General features: G+C 46.8%; 1 protein-coding gene and 1 pseudogene across 4 annotated transcripts in view; one reads left to right on the forward strand and one right to left on the reverse strand.

Annotated features, from left to right (window-relative positions):
• The first annotated feature begins 225 nt into the window (after positions 1-225).
• On the forward strand, positions 226-4,803 carry LOC148523788 (EF-hand calcium-binding domain-containing protein 12-like; annotated as a pseudogene).
• Positions 4,804-6,748: 1,945 nt separating this feature from the next.
• Positions 6,749-24,791, reverse strand: part of TEF (TEF transcription factor, PAR bZIP family member) — a 90,993-nt gene continuing 72,950 nt past the window's right edge. For 3 of the 4 annotated variants that reach the window (XM_088472737.1, XM_088472736.1, XM_088472735.1), the window contains 2 exons: positions 12,918-13,129; positions 6,749-8,239 (listed from right to left, as the gene is read on the reverse strand). In XM_088472737.1, the coding sequence (XP_088328863.1) occupies positions 8,218-8,239; positions 12,918-13,129 (234 nt within the window). In that variant the 3' untranslated portion in view covers positions 6,749-8,217. Of the gene's footprint in view, positions 8,240-12,913; positions 13,130-24,791 lie in introns of those variants that run through there. The other variant, XM_088472738.1, reaches the window with a different exon arrangement.

Genomic DNA, 24,791 nt, shown 5'->3' on the forward strand with positions numbered 1-24,791 from the left:
GTGAAGTAGAACCACTAAAACTATGATCCTGGACATGTTCAGCCGCTTACATATTTCTCCATTCTAGGACCAGCCCTAGTGTAAGCTCCGGTGATCTGTCACCCATGAAAATAGCAGAATAAGTAGGAGAACTTGTGCCACCGCTGTCTTTATGCTGCAGTGCATGTAAAGCACGGGAGCTGCTCCAATGACATTATCCAAGATGAAGCTATGCTGAATGTGACAATGGCTACAGAAGTCTCGTTCCAGGACTTTCGTCCACCAATGGCTAATCACTTGATGGGGTACAAGCAGAGAGATCTGTCCCAGACTCGTTTCTTCAAGGTGGCCTGCAGGACTTTTGGACCTCCAAAGTCAAGGACAAGTCGGGATCTGAAAGGATGGCTGAGATCGGAGAGACTAGTAACACCGGTCAGAGCATTTCAGACTGGTTACTGGAAAGACTGAAGTTCAGGACCCAGTTGGACAGTATGGGGGACATAGACAAATGGCTGCATGGAAAACCGGACCTGACAGACGTAGAAACCCGGGTACAGGATAGGATGGATGAGAGAAGTCTCAAAAGCCGAATGTCCCTAGAAACCACTGAAGAAACGGTGGGTTCAGCCAGAGCCGGATTTAGACCTCATGGGGCCCTAGGCAAGATACTAGTTTGGGGCCCCCTCCCTCAAACGATCCACAGCACTATATTTGAGTTCCTGATTCATGCCCTTACATAATTTTTTTTGTTTTACCTCCTTATATTGAACTTTTTAATGCTTTAAACGTTACGGACATCAAAACATTAAAATGGAAAATGAAAACACAAATAATGTGCATACATAATATGTGTGTGTGTATATAATATATATATATATATATATCAATGGGAATGATCCATTTCCTATATATATATATGTACACATATACAGTATATAAGATGTTGACATTGTAAAAACTGTGCATATATCCAGTAGCTGTCACTAGGTCAAGTGTTGACCTAGGGACCCCTACAGGATAATATACCGTTTTAACAATGTTACTGGATGAGAAAAAAAAATATATATATAATTATTCCCCCAAAAAATTAATTTGAAAATTGGGGTGCAAAAAAAAAAATGGGGAAATAGGTTCAGGGCTATTCTGCAAGTATGCGGCAGATGTTTTCTAGAATAAAATTATAGCGGCAGGTGCACAAATGCAGAATTTTTAAAAACTTACTTTAGGGACATAAAAATATGCTAGTACCCATTTTCATGTACCCCAAATTTGATGGGACCACTTAAAAAAACGAAAAAAATAACCTAAGTGCTCTTCTGCATCACTTCTTCAATGTCGGGAAAAAAACACCTGCTGCGGCTATTTAAATCCCCGACTTTCAATTAAAGGCTAAAATGGGGGTACCCATAGTGTTCCCCCATGTTTTTACTACTTTAGGGGGGTCTTACAATTTTTTTAAGGAAAAATTCGTAACTTTACGCAAATCCAACTTCGGAGTTTCCCGTTTTCGTTAATTTTATATTGAATACGGGTATAAGCGGGAGCGCGCCCGATACTTTAGCTCAGGTAAAAACTCCGATATGAAACGTTAACTTCGACAGTGAAGTTAACGTTTCATATTGAATACCCCTTTGTTTTAAAATTTACAATAATTTATTTGCTCTTATCCATGCTTCTTTTATTATTTTATTGTCTGATTTCGTTATTTGTTATTACACAGTCTATATATTATATATGTTCCCGTTTTTTATAAATTACTTTTATAAATAAACTGCATTGTTTTTATGTATACCTTCTGGTTGGTGCTATATTATTCTTTTAATTAGGTCATTTTTTGCACTACAGCACTTGCACTTTAAAACCTATATACTGTCTTTCACACTTTGTGGCTCTTTCTGGCACTCTGATCCTGTTCTGCTAGTTTCACAATTTTCTAAGGGGTTTACCACCCCTCATTTCTATTGGATTGAGCTGACACCCCATATATTTTCGGGGGGTGCCCCTCTTGTTTTATGTCATATTTGATATTTAGATATATTATTACTACTTTTAGAACACACATATATATGTTTTTATGGTAAACCACAAATTTCTGGCGCTCTAAAGAATCTACTAGTTACATATATGTATATATATATACACATATATACAATATTTATAAACACACACAAATATATATATATATACACATACATATATCTAAACATATATATATGTATTATATAGTGTCTATATGGCAGCTCATCAGGGTAATACAGGTGCCTACCTGCCTGGCCTTGGGTGCAGCACTGCTGCTGATTGTTGCTGGTGGAAAGCACTGACAGCCGCGCGGGACTCTCTGGGAGTGGAGGTGGGACCGCGTGAAGTCATGATGTCACGCGGTACTCGCGCAATGCTCCTTTGGGAGTGCTGTGATCGGGGGATTTCTTCAGGCAAAGAGGCCCGCCGTCCACGGGCCCCATGGGTCCCGCCCGGCCCTAGGCGAGTGCCTAGGATAAATAGCGGGAAATCCAGCCCTGGGTTCAGCACTTAGAAATCACAATTTTCAGCAACTTTAGTCCTATCGACAGACAAAGGTCAAAAGTATCCTTCAGCACCGGTGCAGCTTAAGGTGGGACTTATCCAGAAATGTGAAACACTTATCCTTAAACTCTCAGCAACTGCCCATTCAAACCTTTATAGTGTTATACAGGTATTTTATACAGACTTATGAATCTTCTCCACCACTCAGTGGGAGCTGCCATGTTGGTTTTGCTAAGCGTGTTTTACATACTGAGAGCTAAGACCATGTTATTGTTACAGAAGGACAATATTCTTATTTATTAATAGGAGGTGTAAACAGGTAGAGGATGGTAAAACATATGTTAATTTATTTATTGACCCAAATCAGTCATTAAAAATGTGGGGCATACTGTGGGGTAAAGGGCAGTAAGCAACTTCTGAATAGTTTTCTGAACAACACTATATCTGTGTCTATGCATTAGAGTTCCATTTTAAACTGCTTTTTCTTCTCCTGGCATCATTGTTGTTAAATCGGGGTCTATGTACTAAGCCTTGGATGGAGATAAAGTACCAACTAATCAGCTCCTACACTTCGTAATATTAGCACCACTTTGGGTCATATATTCTTGTTTCTAAATTGAAAGCTAACTCACCTAGTGGCACCCCAGCATCCTCCAGTATGACAATACAAGGATCAGCATTCCCTCCAGAAATTATTTTTGGCACCCCCCTCATACTCACACACACACACCTAGAAGGGGCAGCATTTCAGTTTACTGATTACATTTCTGCTTAAATAATTAAGAGCTTTCAGGGAACTTGCGTTGGCTGGATTAAGAATGCATCTGCTCTCGTTTGAAACATCTTTTCACTATTCCTAGATACTTGTGATATCTGATATAGCTCAACTAGATGATCCCTGTTACCAGCTAACTATAGTATTGTGCTTCCAGGCATATAAAACTGAGGCAGGCGGTCGAAGCATGATGAGAAGCTCGCAGTCCCTTGTGATCATACCCACCATCCAGCAGCCTAACCCAGAAGCCCTGGCTATCCTGGAAGGTTACCTGAATCAGCACCCGCTGCGCCTGGTGGACCTCTATAACCAGACAGACAAGAGAAAGAGGAAGCAAATCTCCAGCCACGACCTGAAGACTGTGAGAAAAGAGGTAAAGATTTAAGAATGGTGGTTTGGTTGTTTGGTCAAAGGATAACTCTTTCCTAAGTTCTTATTTTCTCTTATTTATTACTTGTAGATAAATACATACTATACTAGTGTATCCAGTGGTGCTGGCTCTCATGTAATAGGCTCCTCAGTTCCTGCATTCAACCTTGGATAGTTGAGATGTTTATCGAACTGACCGCTGGACTGTAACGCAAGCCTTGCTCTTTCCTAGGCTAATATTCCCATCAGTGACTTGCAGTGTGATGACCTGGTGATCTCACTCAGCAATAAACAGCCAAATCAACTACAAGGAGCTGTCAGTGGGACTTTATTCCTGGAGGAAGAACATGAAAAACCATAAGAATGGTGTAACCGTCAGACCAGGTAGACTAACACCTCTTACACACCCTCACCTCAGGGATCCTTCCTGTGCAGAATAATTGCCCATAGTCTTATTACTGACCAAATATTGGTTTTCTAGTTAACAAATGAGAGACAAAGCTGAGAGTATGATGAGTGTGGTAGTTATATCATACATCCAGCAGGTAGACTCATCATGGCTGTTTAGTTTTTGGGTGGTGTTACATAAGAAGTCTCCAATGAAATGAGTGGATAGTGATAAAATGGAAGAAGACATGGGGTGACCATACTTACACGGTCCATGGCATGGACCATTATGCCTGGTGGTAACATCATCCTTTTTGGGTACAAAGAACAGATTGCTCCTTCTCGACAGAAAAGCATAAGTACTGTTTTTGTTTGGGTGTAATGTGAGCTGCGACGCTGCGTGTTATGTGTCTCTGTTGGCCATTATCATGTTAAGTTTCCTATGTCCTTGCAGCCGCAGTGAGGTATTTCCAGCCTCTCAGCGACCACAACACTGAGGGAGGCGATTCCCAGCCTGTGGTGACCCTCTCTGGCATGCTTGAAGGCCTAGGAAGTGTAAGAACAGAATCTTGGCCAGTCCACAGTGTGCAAAGCGGGGGAGCGGGTCACAGTTTCTGCAGGTGCCCCCAGTCAGTTTGGAGGAAATACCCCTCAGCTATGAGGACATGGAGGACATTGGGAATAACTAGAGAGAGAGGAAGCGCAGAGTAAAGGTGAGGACACCAAAGATGGAAATACGTAGGCATGGCCACCACTCCCGTTGTTACTGAACTGCAAGTCTCAGCATCCTTTGCCAGAGAGTTATACTTCGTACAGGAGTAGCCGTCATCACTGTCAGCGGCACTTACCCCTACCCTCTACTGGGTGCAGGAGATGCGTCTGAAATTGGCATCTACTGTGCATTCACACAACTCATAATAGAACGCAACACAGCAAGCCAATGACACACCCCCAAAACGCACATCCATATTGTTGACGCCCATTTAGTATTCATACACAAAATGGTGTAACACTCTGAATAGAACATATATTCACATAGATGCATGTGCAGCCCGCAATGCATATGCAGTCTGCGAAAAATCACTAGATGCGGCCTGCACGATTCAGTATCAGGTCCTTAATGTTAGGCTTAGGGAACCTGGTGACAGCATGGTATAAGCATTCGGTATTCACACTGTCTTCCATACCCCCCAGAGTAACTCGGCTTTTGGACTGGTTAGAGCAGTGCCGTTTGGTGCGCACCGGCAATGCTGCAGTGGATGCTCATTCCGTCTTCTACACGGGGAGGGGAGACAGCAGAGCTGGTGGAACAATTCCGGAAACAGGGGCTGCAGCAGTATTACAAGATCCTAAGGCTGTGCCAGGCCTATGAGGTTCCTCTCACTGAGAAGCAGCTGGAACGAGGTGAGGAACCAATTTTATTGTCTGTGCTCTAGAGACGTTCATCTTGAATTGGGGATATTCCTGGTGCCAGGGTCTGATTCCGCTTTAGACAGGGAAGGCTAGGAGGTGGCTAAATAGGGGATGATCTGATTGGAGCTGGGGGGAGGATGAAATGTATATAGTAGGGACACTATATTCTGTAACATAACTGGGAAAGCTATATAATGTACTATGTAAACATGGGAGGGAATCACTTTTTCCATTTTAGTCAATCAAATACTAATATATTATAGTATCCATGCAAACATACCTAACACTCAATGTACTGAAATAATTAAATTGAGACAAAAATAAACTTTACAAGTCCATTTAACTGAGTTAAAGCTAGACTTTTCATATATGCAAATTAATTTGAAAGTGCACCAGTATACATGGTCATCTGTGTGTTATAGGGTAACACGGTACTCCAGTCACCACCCATTACATAACAGCATGTGTTATCATGAGCAAATAAGTCATTTTCACAAACTGCAATAGATCCCAGCAGCCCTAGGGACCCCTGTATGCTGCGCAGGCTCTGGGCTGGTTATTTCATTCCCCCCTCATTGCAGTCACAGGAACACAAGTACGAACCACTTAGCGGACATAGGAATGTTTCTAGATCAGATTTTCAGAATTCAGAAGTAGAAACTCTTCTGTATCAACTAATCAGACCTCACTGGAGGTGATGGGGAATCATACTAATCAGACCTCACTGGAGGTGATGGGGAACCATACTAATCAGACCTCACTGGAGGTGATGGGGAACCATACCAATCAGACCTCACTGGAGGTGAGCGTGGAACCATACCAATCAGACCTCACTGGAGGTGATGGGGAATCATACCAATCAGACCTCACTGGAGGTGATGGGGAATCATACTAATCAGACCTCACTGGAGGTGATGGGGAACCATACTAATCAGACCTCACTGGAGGTGAGCGTGAAACCATTCGATTGTGTCTGCATGGTAAAATGTAGGTAATACTGTAACACAGCCTGTAAATCTATCCATATTGTCTGTGCCTCTATAAACAGCACTATTATATCCCGGGGACAAACTGATCACCTGCGGACCAGGGCAGCAGCTGCCGATTCGCCAGGCCCGAACTGTCACCATGTCAAAGGATAAATTCAAGAGAAAGAGCGGAGCGTCAGGGAGTGATGCCCAGGAAAGCGGGACAGTGCCACTTCGACAGCAGGGAACAGCAATGAGGCCCAAGGATAGGTCCATGAGGAAGAGCAGTGTATCAGCGAATGATCCCCAGGAGACAGGAAAGGTGCACACGTGATTAGTCTTTGGGAGCAGACATGTTCATTTAATAAGTCGCATGGAAACAGATTTATTTTATAAGTTTATGTACAGGTGTAGCAGTCTTGTAAGATATACATACATTTTTGCCTACAGACTGGAACGGTCATATTTGCAAACTTTATTTTTTATACAGTATAAAATTTAAGGAGTTAGACAAATTATATAAAAATTTGTAATTATAATAAAATATTTTTTTTAATATATAGTTGAGCAAGATATTACCACACAAAAGACACATACCTTAAAAAAAGTGAAAATAAAATAAAACAAAAGACGGTACTTAAATTGAAATGACCCTTAGTGCTCCCATTGCGGGCAGGAGCCAAAGCATAAAGCGGAATATACCTATTGTGGTATTGAAAATGGAGATTTGTTCTCCAAAACCTCAGTAGAAATATGTACAAAGAAATACGGATGACGTATGTGCTGTATATAAAGAAAGGAGCATACAGGAAACGCACACTGTTAAATAAGGGTGGTAAACTATTAATGCCAAAATCTATATTTCCCCTGCCAAACACTATTTAAAAAGTACTTCATTTATTTGGCATGTTTTGCTAGAATGTTAAAGTTTTTACTTCTTCCCCACAGAAATTAAAAGTGCAAAAACTACATATGCAGAGTGCAGGCAACCATTCTGTGGACACATTTAACTTAAGTTCCTTGATGAGATCATTGGTTTCTAAATACAAGTGACAGAATGCAGTGTCATGAATATTTGTTCTTCTAACAAAATGGCTGCCACCACTGTATTAAGGCAACAGGTGCACTTTAAACAATGTAGTGATAAAAAAGTCACTTTGAATTCAACCTTTTTAAATTAAGAGCACATAAAAATAAAAAAACATTAGTGTGTCATACTCCACAGGTTTATTTTTAATTAGGTCTCCTCCAATTCCTTTGCATGGAGGAAACCCCCATCACTGCTGATAGTGTATGCAAATGAGAGAGAGGAGACTGTTTCAACAGGGGAGGTCATTTACAAAAAAATGGACCCTGCCAATATTTATCCAAGAGTATTTATCTTTCCCACCACTCTAGAGCAGGCACATCCGTAATCATACATGCGATACTGATTCAGTGAAACAGAATATTAGATTTGGTGAAATAGTTTCTAGTATGCCATATGGTCTACGATGCATTCTGCATGGTACTGCAGACGACAACAGAATATTCAGTGCCAGCCAGAGTCCTTCCTTTCCACCGCACAACATGAAAGGTGCTTGTTGTTATAAGTTGTTCCGTCATTTACCAATTACATGAATACTACAAAATAAAAAACAAAACAGGCTTAAGTTTCAGTTTCTAATATCGGTTCTTCAAAAATTGGTATTTTTCTCATGTTTATAGGTGTTTAATCCATTCCCGGCAGCAACGACATTGCTTTACTGGTAAAGTTGTTTTATGGAGAAAGGAAAAAAAAATAAAAATATGTTGAGAGAAGAATCAATCTGAATCGCTGAAGTCACTTTGAAGAAAAGCAGAATAGAGTCAGTACAAGAGTACAACAGATTAAATGATTAAATGAGGACACCAGTCAAACAACATTCTTATTAGATCATTACATGTTTTCTTTAATGAGGCGTTTCTCAAATAATGTCGGATATCAATTATAGATCACCTATTTCCACAAATAACATTCATAAAATGTTAAAGAGAACACATTTCCCTACAAAGACATACGGCAGATTGAAAAGTACTATAAAAGCAAAGTCTGTATTTACAGAGCAGTTATGATACACAAAACTAAAAATATTTTCAAATTCAAGAGGGGCAGTGCAACAGTTACTGACCATAGTACTGTTATTAAACGTTAAAGCAGCAATTCCATGAAAAAAACTAAATATTTAACTTTTCTCCTTGCCATCTTTATTTCCAGGCTGCTATTAATGATCTATCGTTCCTACAGAGTGTCATGGACTACCATGGCGACCACAGTCACATACCACATGATGTTGAGAGCTTTGGAACACCCCTCTGAGCTCTATCTTCCACACTCTGTTATCACATGACATACTGAGAGCCATACTTAATTTACTCTCCAGAATTACTTTGAAAGGAGAAGGATCTGTAGGTGTACAGCAAAAAAAACAAAAAAAAACCAACAACCTGATAAAATATGATTATTAAATTATTTAAAAGAGAAAAAAAAAAAATATCCCTATTGGGGATTGCTGCTTTAATGCACAGTTATGAAAAACAATGCATCACATACACAAAAACATTGACAACTTAGGTTTCTACCTAATTTTATATACAATGCGAAAATCATTAATTATTTACTGTAGATTACATGGACAAAAATCAGTTGTTTTTGCTTAATGTCTTGTACAAATGTATAAACCAGCCATTAAATGCATTCAAAAGAGAAAGTGTACAGCACTTTTAGGTTGCCACTACATGGATAAACTATTTTCTTTACAAATTGATGGGAGAAAAGTCCCTAACCAAGACAGAATATTTTCAGGCATTTACTTTAGATTTTTAACATTTTCAAGACAGTGACCACAGTTCCACGGTAATCGTTTGATGTAATTTTTTATTTAAACTATAGACGTAATAGGACCCACTCCTACTCACATTAATAGCATGCAAAATTAGAAACTGAAAAAAAAGTTGTGTGTGCATAATGACATGACATACCTCCATGTGTTAGAATGCACATAAAATTACATATCCATGAAAATAAACCCAAACTGAAATTAGTGCTATTTTCCCAGTTACAAGCACTGTAAAGTAAAATTACAGAAAGGTGCCTTTACATAGAACAGGAAATTTCCGTACTATATAGCCTGCTTCCCATACAGAAATAACATTTATACATGTATAAAACACTTACACTGTTATGTAATTACTTCAGAGTGTATTAGTTACACCTTTGTATTAATTAAAAAAAAATCTGTATCAAAATATATCAAGTCAATTGAGTTATGCGATTTTTCTTAAACATGCAGCAATGTACAGTGATAATTCAGTTCATTCTGTAAAATTGATATATTCGGCTACTACCTGAAACTATATACGATATACAATAAGAAAAATCATTTCTATATAATGGAAATCGTGATTACACATGTAAGATATGGTCGCTTATACAAGAGTGGTAACACTCCGGCACTCCAGCAAGTGGATTACTATCTTAATTCAGCAAAAAGCTGGAGTCACAAATGTAAGGAAGGCTGCAGATTTACAGGTGCTAAACTATTCTCGCATTCCCATAAAATGGACCCACAATGTGACAATCAGAGGACAGTCAAAATAGTATTAATAATAGATGTCTATTAGGATTGGTGCCAAAGCAGGTAACATGGTCACCAGAAATTTAATTTTCGCCCCCGTTCAACCTTCCCATGACCCTATTCCCTCCTGCCTTCTCCACTACCTTTCTCCTTTTGCCTGTTCCCATCTTGCCCACCTCCTCAATCTCTCCCTCTCATCAGGCACTGTCCCCTCTGCATTCAAGCATGCCCGTGTTTCCCCCAGTCTTAAAAAAATAAAAAACCCTACCCTTGATCCTAGCTCTCTCCTTCTACAGATCCCTCTCTCGCCTTCCTTTTGCCTCCAAATGCTTTAAACACATTGTTTACAACCGCCTTAGCACCTTTTCTTTCCTCCCGCTACCTGCTTGACCCATTTCAGTCTGGCTTCCATACTCTCCACTCCATTGCAACTGCCCTGATGAAAGTCAGCAATGACCTGCTTGCTGTCAAGTCTAAAGGCCCCCATACATGGTGCGATATAGCAGCCGATCCGACGGATTGGAACGATATCGCCGCTATATCGTTCCATGCGTGTGGATATTGGCAAGTGCGCGCTCCTGTGGGATCGTACATCGATCCTCCAGATCTTTCTGCATGTTCAGTTCATCTGGGGGAGCGATGTACCATACCATGCAGAGTTATGCGGGTGGGGGAGGGGGGGTACCAGCATATCGGGCCCACTCGACTGCTCCGTGTATGGGGGCCTTAAGGGCCATACGCTCTCATATATTCTTCTTGACCTCTCTGTTTCGACACTGTGGATCACACTCTCCTCCTTCAAATCCTTTACACCCTTGGTTTACGTGATATTGTGCTCTCCTGGCTGTCTTCCTACCTCTGACGGCACCTGGTCTGTCTCCTCATGACTCCACTTCTCCCCTACTTCCGCTAATGGTAGGTGTCCAAGGTTCTCTTCTTGGACCTCTCCTATTCTCCTTGTATACGTCCTCTTTAGGTGAGCTCATCAGCTGTTTTGGCCTCCAAGATCATCTCTATGCTGATGATACTCAGACCTATTTTTCCTCCCCTGACCTCTCTCACTTGTGTGTCTGTACCTCTCTGCCATCTCTTCCTGGATGTCCCAGTGCTTTCTTAAACTTGATCAGTTCAGTTTCAGACATTATCTTCCCGCATAACCTCATTTCTCACAATTTCATTTTCTATTGATGGCACAACCATCTCCTCTAGCCTTCAAGTGTGCTTTTCTTGAGTTATCCTTGACTCTTAACTCTCCTTCAGACAACACGTTCAGTACCTTTAAAGTCTTGCAGTTTCAATCTACAAAAATATTTCTAGGTTCAGACCCTTCCTCACCCTGGATACTACCAAGACCCTCATCCACTCACTGGTCATCTCCAGATTGGACTATTGTAACCTCTTCTTATCTGGCCTCCCTGACTCCCACCTCTCTCCACTCCAATATGTCCGCAATGCTGCTGCCCAGCTTATCTTCCTCTCCAAACATACTACATCTGTCTCCCCTGTCCTACAAGCCCTACACTGGCTCCCCTTCCCTTTCAGTACCCAATTCAAGCTTCTCACACTCAGAGTCCTCACCCATTCATCTCCCAGTTACATCTTGGACCGGATCTCCCTTCACACTCCTGTCTGCCCTTTTCTCTCCAATAATGAATGCCACCTCTCCTGCCAACTGATTACTTCTCCCCACGGCCACCTCCAAGATTTGCATGCGCTGCTCGCAACCTCTCCCTGTCAGACTCTCCACCACTCTGAAAAACTTCAAACGGGCTCTCAAGACCCACTTCATCAAAGCCTTTCAGCTCTCATCCCAACACTCAGTCAGCATGGGACAATCTACCCCATTCTTCGGCACCTAACCCTTGACTTCTGCCACCGTGCTACTTGAGTGATATGACCGCTGTTGCAGCAATGTTTATATACCATGTTCTTGTCCTGCATTGTCTTGTACAGCAAGTCACTGTTCTCTTCTTCTGCTAAATTGTTTATGTACTTTGTTAGGCGCTGTGGAACCCTTCTGGCGCCATATAGTAATGCGGATGTCACATTTTGTAATATTACCAATAATAAAGCCGGGTATAATATTTCTGCATATTCAAATCTCATACCAATTATCTTTCACACTAAGTCTCAACGGACAATTTTTTTTCCCACAAAACCGCTCAGAAATATATTTTTTGTATCATTTAATAAAGTTTAAAAATTGTGCAGAATGGATCTCCTCTATAAAAGATGGGGGAGGCAGTGCGGTCGCATGTGATTGCAACCTTCCCAGCTGAAGCACTACTGGCTGTGGTCTCCAGTTAAAAGGGTTAAAAGGAGTGGCATCACGTATAAGTCTATAAAACGTGTACCCCAACTGTACTCTCACAAGCAAGCATACCAGAGAGTTATTGGTTGTACAGTCTCATCTCATAGTAGTTCCATAGGAGGGTTACGCCACTTTGGCTTTACACTTTTCGACTGGCATGCAACATTTACAGCAGCAAATCAACCAGCTGCTTTATAAGAGGATGTGCCTCACCTCTACCCCACAGAAATCTTTATCGATTTTAATTAAATATCAGGCTCCTTGACTTAAAAAGGAGACCCGCAGCACTGGTCTATAATTCTCTCAATAGAAATCATTGTCCCATATGCCTCTTAACAACTATTACCACCAGCAAGGTTTTCTTAAACATCTAGCATGTTTATCAGTACTCTGCACGTTATCAAAAATTAAGAACGATTTGTTATTCTATATACACTACAGAAACCTCACTAATTGTTACCGGTTGTGCTCCATAGGTCCCATTTTTACTTAGCAGAGCACAAGTTTAAATGAGGTTCGGAACTGCCAGAGTTAAACTGGTCTAACTCTGGATTGAAACAGAAAGGCAATGGGTTAATATTTATCAGAATGCTTACAAATGTCCACATTGGGTCTCATATTTGGAAATTAGGTTCTTGCATTTGCCAAGCTCCTTGCGCAGCTCGGCCACCTCTGTACGCAGCACAGTGTTCTCCTTTTCCAGAAAGGCTGCTCGGACAGTGATCTGATTTTCTTTAAGTCGACGAGCATCTCGAGATCGCTTGGCCGCCACATTGTTCTTCTTCCGTCTATTCCAATACCTTTCATCCTAAAAGAAAGCACCATGAACATTGATTTATTAAACTCCGATCTGGTACCAAACACAGTAATGAAAACAAGAGATATGGTAAGAACTTACCTTTGTTATCTCTGTTTCTACGAAGTCCATAGGGTCCACAGGGTTGACCTTGGGGGTATAGCTGGATCTGGATCCACGGGCACCACGCAGTTAAAGCTTTGCTGCTCCCAGGATGCACTTGGGTCCGTCCTCCTCTATACCCCGCCCCGGCCACAGGCACCTCAGTTGGTAAGCAGCTAAGGCCGGAGGAGGAGACTAAACAGAGAGAAGGAAGACTGGAACACACAAGAAACCATACTCACAGAAATGGGAGACGGAAAACCGGTGACCAGCCACACAGCCCATTTGAAGCCAGGTGCGTCAGGGCGGGCGCCCTGTGGACCCTATGGACTTCGTAGAAACAGAGATAACAAAGGTAAGTTCTTACCATATCTCTTGTTTTCTACTTCAGGGTCCATAGGGGGTCCACAGGGTTGACCTTGGGGATGTCCCAAAGCAGTTCAACTAAGGGCGGGGACGCTCCTGTGCTGAAAGGAGTACCCGGCGCCCAAAGGATGCATCCTGAGAGGCGAAGGTGTCAAACGCATAAAACCTCAAAAACGTCTGAATTGAAGACCAAGTAGCCGCCTTACACAGCTGAACAGCGGAGGCGCCACGTCTAGCAGCCCAAGAGGGACCCACAGAACGAGTGGAATGAGCCTTAACAGAGGCTGGCACAGGTAAACCCTCCTGCGCATAAGCCTCACAAATAACTGAACGAAGCCAACGGGCTAACGTTTGCTTGTTGGCAGGCCAACCCCTCTTGTGAAAACCGAAGAGGACAAACAAAGAATCCGACTTCCTAACCGAAGCAGTCCGGTCCACATAGATTCTAAGTGCCCGGACCACATCCAAGGAAGCCTCACCAGCAGAAAGATCAGGTGACTGAAAAGCTGGCACAACAAGTTCCTGATTAATGTGGAACTTTGAAACCACTTTGGGCAAAAACTCAGGACGCGTGCGGAGCACTGCCCTGTCCTGGTGAAAAATCAGAAAAGGAGGGCGACAGGAAAGCGCCCCCAATTCTGAAACCCTCCTGGCCGAAGCAATTGCCAGGAGAAAAATGGTCTTAAACGTCAGCCACTTCAGCTCCACCGACTCAAGCGGCTCAAAAGGAGGACCCTGCAAGACCCTCAGTACCACCGTCAAGTCCCACGGAGCCACCGGAGGCACGAAGGGAGGCTGGATCCTGAGAACACCTTGGAAAAAGGTGTAAACATCTGGCAGTGTAGCAATCCGTCGCTGAAACCACACGGACAAAGCAGACACACGAACCTTCAGAGAGGCCAGGCGTAAGCCGAGGTCCAAACCCGATTGAAGAAATTCCAAGATTCTGGAAACCCGGAACACCTGCGGATCATAGTTTCTGGATTCACACCACTGAAAATAAGTGCGCCACACCCTGTGGTAAATCCGCGCGGAAGCAGGCTTGCGTGCCCTAAGCATGGTACCAATCACTGAACTGGAGAAACCCCTAGACCTCAAGACGGCTGTCTCAAGAGCCACGCCGTCAAAGACAGCCGACCCAGATCCGGGTAAAGGCAGGGCCCCTGAGACAACAGGGCCCGACGCTGAGGAAGAAGGTACGGAGCGTCGATGGAGAGGCACCTCAGATCGGAGTACCAAGGACGTCTGGGCCACGCCGGAGCCACCAGCACGAGCGTGCCGCCGTCCTGCTTGAATTTCCGCAGAACCCGAGGAAGTAAGGATATCGGAGGAAACAGATACGCCAGGTGAAACGTCCATTTCACCGACAGAGCGTCTACCAGACAGGCGCCTGCGTCTCTTGTCCTTGACCCGTAAACGGGCAACTTGTGATTGTGACGGGAGGCCATCAAGTCCAGCTCCGGCAGCCCCCACCTGTCCACGAGTAGCTGAAACACCTCTGGGTGAAGCGACCATTCCCCGGGATGCACATCGTGACGGCTGAGGAAGTCCGCCTCCCAATTGAGGACTCCGGGAATGAAGACTGCCGAGATCGCTGGAACGTGACACTCCGCCCAAGCAAGAATGCGAGACACCTCCGACATTGCTGCCCGACTGCGAGTTCCCCCTTGGTGGTTGATGTACGCCACCGTGGTGGCGTTGTCGGACTGCACCTGAACCGCCCTTCCGTGAAGAGCGGGGCCGGACGACTGCAGGGCCCTGTACACAGCCCGCAGTTCCAGGATGTTGATGGGGAGAAGTGCTTCTTCCGCCGACCAACGACCCTGAAGCGATAATGAGCCGGTCACTGCCCCCCAACCCCGAAGACTGGCATCCGTCGTGAGTAGGACCCAGTCCGGGATCCAAAAGGGGCGCCCCTCGACCAGATGCGCCGTCTGAAGCCACCAAGCCAAAGACTGCCTAACCTCCGCGGACAACACCAGCATCTGAGAGCGGATCCGGTGAGGTAACCCGTTCCATTCCGATAGAATCAGCCCCTGCAGGGGCCGGGAATGGAACTGGGCAAATTCCACCATGTCGAATGTCGACACCATGGACCCCAGAACTCTCATAGCTGAATGGACCGACAGGCGGCAACTGCTCAGGCAACTGTGTATCCGCAGCTGCAGGGAGGAGACCTTCTCTGGAGTCAGGAAAATCCGCTGCTGACGAGAATCCAGCAGGGCTCCCAAATGAGCCATCCGCTGTGATGGAATCAGGGAGGACTTCTTCCAGTTTATCAACCACCCGTGTGCTTGAAGACAAGCAATGGTCAGGTGGAGATGTCGAAGAAGCACCTCCGGGGAGCTCGCCAGCAGCAGAAGATCGTCCAGGTACGGCAACAGACATAGACCCTGACCCCGAAGGTGGGCAGCCATAACCGCCATCACCTTGGTGAACACCCTCGGAGCCGTGGAAAGGCCAAAAGGCAACGCCCGAAATTGGTAGTGATGGTTCAGGATAGCAAACCTCAGATACCGCTGATGTGCCGGTGCTATGGGCACATGGAGATAGGCGTCCTGGATATCGAGGGAGACCATATAATCCCCGGGTTCCATCGCCAGAATGATGGAACGTAACGTTTCCATCCTGAACCTGGGAACTCTGAGGTATCTGTTCAGAGACTTCAAATTCAGGATAGGGCGATGAGAACCATTGGGTTTCTGTACCAGAAACAGAGTAGAATAGTACCCCGTCCCGCGCTGAGACTGCGGAACGGGAACAATGACCCCTGCTTGTAGCAAGGATTCTATAGCTACCTGAATCTGACCAGCTTTGGTCTTGTCCAGAGAAGGACTCGTACAGAAAAACTGGTGGGGCGGCCTGAACCGAAAAGACAGGGCGTACCCCTGAGAGACTACTTCTCGAACCCAGGCATCCGTGGTGGTATTGTGCCAACACTGGGCGAATTGGAGAAGTCGGCCTCCCACTCTGGGGTCCCCCAGAGAGAGGCCCGTCCCATCAGGCAGCAGGCTTATCCTCCTGCTTGGAAGAAGGGCGCCGAGCACTCCATGCCTGCTTCTTGGGCTTGGGTGCGGCCTTGGTCGCCGAATGTCTCGGGAAGGACTGGCCCTTGGCCTTACCCTGAACCCGAAAGGACCGAAAGGCAGAGCTCCTCACTTTAGCCGGCGCAGAGGCCGAAGGGAGAAAAGCCGACTTGGACTTAGCCAAAGTATCCACTATTCTGTCCAAATCCGGACCAAATAGTAAATCACCATTAAAAGGCAAGGCCTCCAGACCCTTTTTTGAATCTGCATCAGTCCTCCAGGACCTCAGCCACAGGGAGCGCCGAGCAGACACCGCTGCAGCCGACACCCTAGAAGTGAGCAGGCTGGCATCCAAAGACGCTTCCCCAATATAGGAAGCTGCATCCCGCATCTGTCCCACTAACGCTCTCTGGATATCCGGAGCCTCATCAGGAAAGGTATCCTCCAAGCCATTGGCCCATGCCTCAATGGCTTTAGCCACCCAGGAGATAGCCATGGACGGGCGAGCCACCGCCCCGGAAAGAGAATAAATGGACTTTAAACAAGTCTCCACCTTCCTGTCCGTGGGATCCTTCAAAGAGGAGATAGACGGCAATGGCAGCGTCGCGCTTTTGATCAAGCGGGTAACGTGGGAATCCACCGCCGGCGGAGTTTCCCATTTCCTGCAATGAGCTTCAGGAAAAGGATAGTTCGCCTCCAACCTCTTCTGTGGATGGAACCTCTTACTAGGTAATTGCCAGGCCGCCGCCATATGATCCGATAATTGATCAGACAGGGGGAACACAGTTGAAGTCACCTTGGCCTTTTTAAAATTAGGAAACTTCGACCTAGGAGCCGGCGCATCATCCTCAACATGTAGGATAGCCCGCACCGCCCTAACTAAGGCTGGAACATTAATGGAGGACTTAGCTTCCACCTCCTGCCCCATGACATCAGAGTCAGAGTCCTCATGGATTTCTCCATCATCTGAGGACACTTCCGAGTCCGACAACTGCGCAGCTAGTGAACTCACAACCGGACGTTTAGACACCCTTGGTGGCACATCACCTTGCAACATGGACTGAAACGCCGAGGATGAAGCCGCCAGACTCTGTACGGAGCTGGATAGAACATCCACCCAAGGCGGAGGAGCCGTCGGAGCAAAACTCTGCAAAGGCACTACAGACTGACGCGTCCCTGGGGAAGACTGCACATACACAGGCAGTCCCGAGTAAGGACCCACAGTCTGGGCCCCGGGGGAAGACCGCAACATTTGTGGAACCCTCGGGGAATGGGGGATGGTGGGCTGCGGTAACGCCCTAGAAGGGACCGCTGATGGGACCGATAACCGGTCCGCAATAGACGCCAGCACCTGTGAAAACATCGCCCAAGGAGGGTCCTGTGATACAGGGGGGTTGGAGGGGTCCGGTACCAGCTGGCACCGCCCGCACAGACCATCCTGAGATAAGTCCTCCCCATCAACTCCAGCAGCACAACGTCTGCAGGAAAATAGCACAGGAGCCACAGAGCGCTCAGTCTCCTCATCAGACATGATACCGTAAATCACAAGAAATAGGTATCACCAGAGGAATTACGGTTTTAACACCCGCGCACTCACCAGTATGCGACACAACAGCCCAGATATGGTACTGTGTAGCACACAACAGTATGTGACTGACCCCACAAATACGTGTTTTATATAAGTGAGGGTCTCAGAAAAACGCCCTTCCCCCACACACCTGCCGGGCCGTAGGAGAAGGAAAGGGATAGTTATAAGCTGACAGTAAGGAGAATAAGTCACAGACAGGCAGCACTAGCAATAGTCACATACAATGCAGAAAAGTTATACTCACTGCACCTTCCGCTACAATCAACCGCCCAGATTCAGTGTCTGGGAGGGTTATAGCGCTGTGTACACTGTCCTTTAGCAGGGGAGAGGTACACAGGGGGACCTATCCACTTGATACCGCCTGGGAGTCTGCGATGTGCCAGTAAAGATGGCCGCCGGAGACCTCAGAGGAGGAGTGGCCGAGAGATAAGAGCAGCTCAGCGACGCCAGACTGCTTGTTGAAAGGCGCGCTGAGCTGAGGGGAGGAGCCGCTAGACAGGGAAGGCTGCCTCCCCTGGCTAGCAATTAACCCCCGGGTTGCCGGTCCCGCTACCAGCCTGATACCCTGGTGGTCTAGCGGACACGCGGGGTATTCCTCAATTGAGGGGGAGCCCGCCGCCGCCGCTAGCGCCTCCGGTCTGTCCCCAGAGACCGGAGGCTCCTGACTGCATTGAAGTATCCGCGGGCCGCCGCACGCGGCGACCCGCGGCATACCTGATCCCCGTCGCGTCCGGCAGCAGTCAAGGGAGTCCCCAGAGCCCGGCTAGTACAGGCTCTGGGGTCCCGCCGCGATCCCCAGCGCTGTACTGGCGTCGCGGCGCCAGCGGGGAGAAGGAGCGGCAGCGTGGACGTCCTAAAGGACAGTCTGATGCTGCCGCTCTAACAGTGTAAAAAAAGTAGAAAAAAATAAAAAATTTCTCTTTTAAAATAAAGCTTAGGGGCTGCTCCTGCAGCCCCACTGCGACAGGTTGACCCGACTCCGGCCGGGCACCAACTAAAACTGAGGTGCCTGTGGCCGGGGCGGGGTATAGAGGAGGACGGACCCAAGTGCATCCTGGGAGCAGCAAAGCTTTAACTGCGTGGTGCCCGTGGATCCAGATCCAGCTATACCCCCAAGGTCAACCCTGTGGACCCCCTATGGACCCTGAAGTAGAAAGGTTGGATTCTAAGGAGCTACATATAGTGGCTATAAAAAGTATTCACCCTTCTTACATTTCAGTTTTGCTTTTTTTTTTTTTTTTTTAAATCATGGAAACAAAATGGATTCAAGAATTTCTAGCATTGAAAAAAATCATATAAAAAACAAAAACTAATGTAAAATGAAGCCCACGCCAAGTCTATTATTTCCCACTAGAAGCACACCGAGCTTCCCCCTCTCGGAGGTCAAAAATAGCATCTGGTATGTCACACACATGGAGAAGGTTACGCAACGCCTTATGATAGACTGGACATCTTTACCCAGTTGTTGGCACCCTAGCTTGTTGAGCGACGATGATGCATACAACCATTCTTATTTTCCTCCAGACAACAAAGTTAGTGCAATTTGTTTTTAATGGCGTGTCTTGATCAATGATGGTCTATGCATTTTTAATTAACATTTCTTTATATATTCTGATTTTCCTCTACTGTTCTTCAAATACCCCAAATGTATGTTCTTGCCTGGTTAAAGCCTTTTCTTCGAGAACCATAGGGGACACAGGGACAACGCTGGGTATAGGGCTGTGCAGAAGTCTGGGTACCAAACAATTAAAACCTTTGACATAACGATGGCCCAGCCTCCTCCCCTATATCCCGCCCCAGCCACAGGCAGGCCAGTTAAGTTAGCAAGCCCAAGGCAGGAGGGAGAAAGAAGGAAGGCTGGTGCGCACACACAGATCCAAAAACACAGAATAGATGGACGGGAACCAGAAACAGAACAAACACAGGAAAGCCAGGTGTGCCAAAGTGGGTGCCTTGGGTCCCCTATGAATCTCAAATAAAAGGATTTAACCAGGTAAGAACATAAATCTCCTTTTCTTCTTCACTTCCATAGGTGACAAGGGACAACGCTGGGACATCCCAAAGCTATTGCACTAAGGGAGGGGACGCTCCCGAGCTTCACTGAGAACTCTCCGCCCAAATGCCGTGGAGGTGAAGGTGTCAAAGGCATAGAAACAGATAAACGTATGGATAGAAGGCCACGTAGCCGCCTTGCAGAGCTGCTCCGCCAAGGCACCCTTGCGAGCCACCCAAGAAGTCCCTGTCACTGTGTACACGTGGCGGATAGTCAAACGGAGCCAGCGGGCCAAGGTCTGCTTAGAAGCCGGCCAGCTTTGTTTGTGAAAGCCATAGAGCACAAAAAGAAAGGAATTTGACTCTCAGATATTCCCCGTGCGGTCTACATAGATCCGGAGATCCCTCACCACATCCAAAGAGGCCTCCTCCAGTGAAGAATCAGGTGGTTAAAAAGCCGGAATCACAATCTCCTTGTTGATGTGGAACCAAGAAACTACCTTCCGAAGGTAGCCTAACAGTGTTCGAAGAACGTCCCGGTCTGAGTGAAAGACCAAAAGCGGAGAGCAACATGACAGCACGCTCAAGTTCGACACACCCTTAGCACTAAATACAAGTCCCATAGAGCCACCCGAGGAACAATGGGGGGCTGCACGTGGAGGACTCCCTGAAAGAAAGTTCTGACGTCAGGCAACAACACAATCAGTATCTGAAAGCGTACCGAAAGGGCTGAAACCTGAACAGTCAGGGACGAAGGGCAAAGATTCAAATCCAGGCCCGCTTGCAAGAAAAGAGAACCCAGGAGAGACAACAGAACCTAGAGTTAAAAGGCCCCTAGCCGAACACTAAGAGAAGTAAACCCTCCAAACCCAGTGATAAATCTTAGCTGAAACAGATTTGCGGGCACTGAACATGGTACGAATGACCATCCTGGAAAAACGCTTGGCCCTCAAGACAGACGTCTCAAGAGCCACCCCATCAAAGTGAGACAGGCCAGGTCTGGAAGGAAGCAGGGGCCCCAAGACAGTAAATACGGCAGCAGTGGAAGACGCAGAGGAATGTCGATGGCGAGGCCTTGAAGATCCGCGTACTAAATTTGCCGCAGCGAATCGAGAGCCACTAGGATCACAGTGCCCCATTCCAATTTCAATTTGCAGAAAACCCGCAGAATAAGAGAGATCGAAGGGAATATGTGCATGAGACGAAAGACCCACCGAACCACTAAGGCGCCCACGAGAAGAGCTCCCAGATCCTTGGTGCGAGAACAGTACCTTGGCAGCTTGTGGTTGTGACGAGACGCCATCAAGTCGATGTCTGGTAGGCCCTAGCGACGAACCAGAAGATGAAAGACGCCTGGATGAAGAGCCCACTTGCCCAAGTGAACGTCCTGGCGGCTTAGGACTGGATTGAAGACCGCCGACAGTTGGAAGATGAAGCTCTGCCCAGCTCAGAATGTCTCTCACCTGCTTCATGGGCCTGCAATTATGAGCACCTCCCTAATGGTTGATGCAGGCAAAGGTGGTTGAGTTGTCGGACTGAACCTGGACCGGACGATGCTTGAGGAACGGTTGCGCTAGAGACAGAACCCGAAAGACCACTCGGGGCTCCAGAATGTTAATTGGAAGGTGGCTCTCCTGAGCCGTCCACTGACCCTGAAAAGGCTGCTGGCAGGTTACTGCCCCCACCCACGCAGACTTGCATCAGTGGTGAGCAGAACCCAATTCAGAATTCAAAAGGAGCAGCCCTCATCTAAGTGGGACCCCTGGAGCCTCCACGAGAGAGAGCAGGACCTCCTGAGAGAGGAGGATTGTCTGCACCTTGATCCATCAATGGGATTTGTTACATCGAGTCAGAAATTCTCTCCGAAGCAGCCGGTACTGAAACTTTGCATTAGATCTTCTCCAATCTCACGGGTGGATTATCAATCGCCAGACGAAGATGTTCCTTGAGGACATCCAGAGACTGGACCAGGATTAGAAGATAGTCCAGGTGAGGGAGAATCTTGACACCTCTGTCCCGTAAATTAGCTGCCATAACCGCCATGACTTTCGTGAAGACACAAGGAGCCGTGGAATCCGGAGGAAGCACTGGCTATTGAGCTGGATAGGAACAAGTAAGTACATATAATTAAGTATTCTGAACGTCCAGAAAGGCCATGAAATCCCCCAGTTCAAGCGCCAGAATGATAGCATGCAGAGATTCCATGCGGAACCTGGGGACCCACAAGAAGTGGTGTAGAGACTTCAGGTTGAGTATTGGCCGAAAGGACCTGTTCGGCTTCTGAACCAAGAAGAGGCTGGCATAGACGCCCGTGCCTTTCTGAGCCTGGGGTACTGGAGTAATTACCTTGGAGGCCAGAAGGGAGAGAATGCACTCCAGCAGTGGTCTTGCTTTTCCTGGATCCGCTCGATTGCCTGTGTAAAAACTGGGCCGGAGGAAGCTTTCGGAAGGTTGGAGCGTAGCCCTGAGAATCCACCTCCGGTACCCAGAAATCCGATGTGGTCACCAGCCAGGTCTCTGAGAAAGCAGATGCCGGCCTCCCATGCTGGGGTCCCCTCAGGTGGAGACCCTTCCCTGTCAGGCTGCAGGCTTGCTGGTGGGACGTATGGCAGCCCAGTGTTTGTTTTGGGGCTTGGAGCCATTGGAGGAAGAACCATGGAACCTGGAAAGACTGGCCCCTGGCCTTTCCTTGCAGAAGAAAGGAGCGAAAATTAGACACTCGTGACCTAGGGGCCGCTGCGGAAGGTGAAAACTCCATTTTGGATGCCGCCAATGTGGCAATCATCTTGTCCAATTCCAGACCAAAAACAAACATCCCCAGAATAGGAAGAGCCTCAGAGCCTTCTCAGAATCGGACGGCGTGCCAGGAACGACGGCAGAGGGCTCTACTAGCCACAACAGAGGAATCTGACACTTGGATATTAGGATACTAGTGTTAAGGGCCACCTCGTACAGATAGGAGAAGCCTTCTTAATATGCGCCACTAGGGACAATAACTTTCATGGAAGCACCAGAAGAGAAGCCCTTTTCTAGGGCGTCCATCGAACTACTGATGGCCTTAGCCACTCAAGCGGATGCCATAGCCAGACGTGCGATAGCACCTGCATGGGAATAAATAGCCTTAAGGAAGATTGCCAAGCTTCCTATCCGTTGGATCCTTAAGGGAAGTCGTATTAGGGATAGGAAGGGTAGAGTTCTTAACTAGAGGAGCAATGGACCCGATCTCCTCAAGGTCTTAGGAAACCTCAGAGTCTGAAGCATAAGTAGACTGGGGGGGTACTTCCCACTTGGATGGTCCACGTTTAGAAGCACTGTCCTTATCCAGCATCTGCTGAAAGGAGGTGGACACTTGCACCAAACCCTGAACAGACTGGTAGAAGGAACTCATTCATGGCGGTTTCAAAGCAGATGGCTGCAGGCCCCTCTCGGTTGGAGGGGAGGAGCGTGGTTTGTCAATCAACCAACCAGCTGTAACATTTCCTGCGACAGGGAGGCAGCCAAAGCCCGATCCAGGTTGGCGGCTGTGGATGGGACCTCTCACTGCGCATCCATGCAGCACCGGATACATAAACCGTCCTACTCTGGATCATGCGGGGAGAGACCAACAGAACAAGATCTACATATGCGCAACACAGGATCTCCCACCTCCTTAGGCGCTTTGCCCCTGGAAGACATGGTAGAATCCAAGGCAATCCCCACACACGAAGCTGCAGTAACAGATGTGTGCAATAATGGGACGGTAACTACCAATGCGCACTCCCCTGCCGGGGACACACAGGACGATTTTCGTTCGGGGAGAAAATCGTCCCGTATGTACACACCATACTGTATAACCTGACCAGAGAGTGAGGTATACAGGGAGACAGAAGCCCAAATCTCCGGAGACTAGCTGCAGCTGACTGTTAAAGAGAAAATGGCCGCTCAGGATTTCTCTGGGAGGGAGAGGAGGGAAAACCAACTAACAGGAAGCCTCCGTGAGGGAAAGCACCAGGGGCGAGGGGAGGAGCTAGCGTGGAGAGCCACCTCCCCTTTTGACATGAAGCTCCCTGGGCAAATGGCCGCCACTATAGTAGTGCCCCCCATTACCAGAGTGCCCTAGTGGTCTAGCTGGGGTGCGGGCAACCCGGCCACCAGCTTGTCAGAGATCGCTGGTAGGTGAAGTTGCACTAATGCAGGTCCCTGCAAGCAGCGAGCCGCCTTACCTGCTCCCCCGGCGTCCAGCCCTCTGTATTTGTGGAGGTCGCTGACCCGGCCACCGGCGATGGGGGTTGGGGGTACAGCAGCGCTGTGCATCCGCTGCTCACTCAAAATGAAGTAAAAACAAAAAAATTTAAGTTTGAGGCTGCACAAGCAGCCCCGTTATGTGTGTGCCTGGCTCCTGCCGGCACCAAACGTAAACTAGCCTGCCTGGGTCTGGGGGCGGGGTATACGGGAGAAGGAGGCTGGGCTGCCATGATATCAAAGATGTTAACTGTTTGGTGCCCAGTCATTCTGCACAGCCCTATACCCAGTGTTGTACCTGTGTCCCCTATGGAAGTGAAGAAATAGTGGATGCTAATAATAAACGAACTGTAGCAAGATAAAAATAAATGTTATAATG

Source organism: Taudactylus pleione, unplaced genomic scaffold (assembly GCF_031769625.1).
Source record: "Taudactylus pleione unplaced genomic scaffold, aTauple2 ptg000128l, whole genome shotgun sequence".
Taxonomy (NCBI): domain Eukaryota; kingdom Metazoa; phylum Chordata; class Amphibia; order Anura; family Myobatrachidae; genus Taudactylus; species Taudactylus pleione.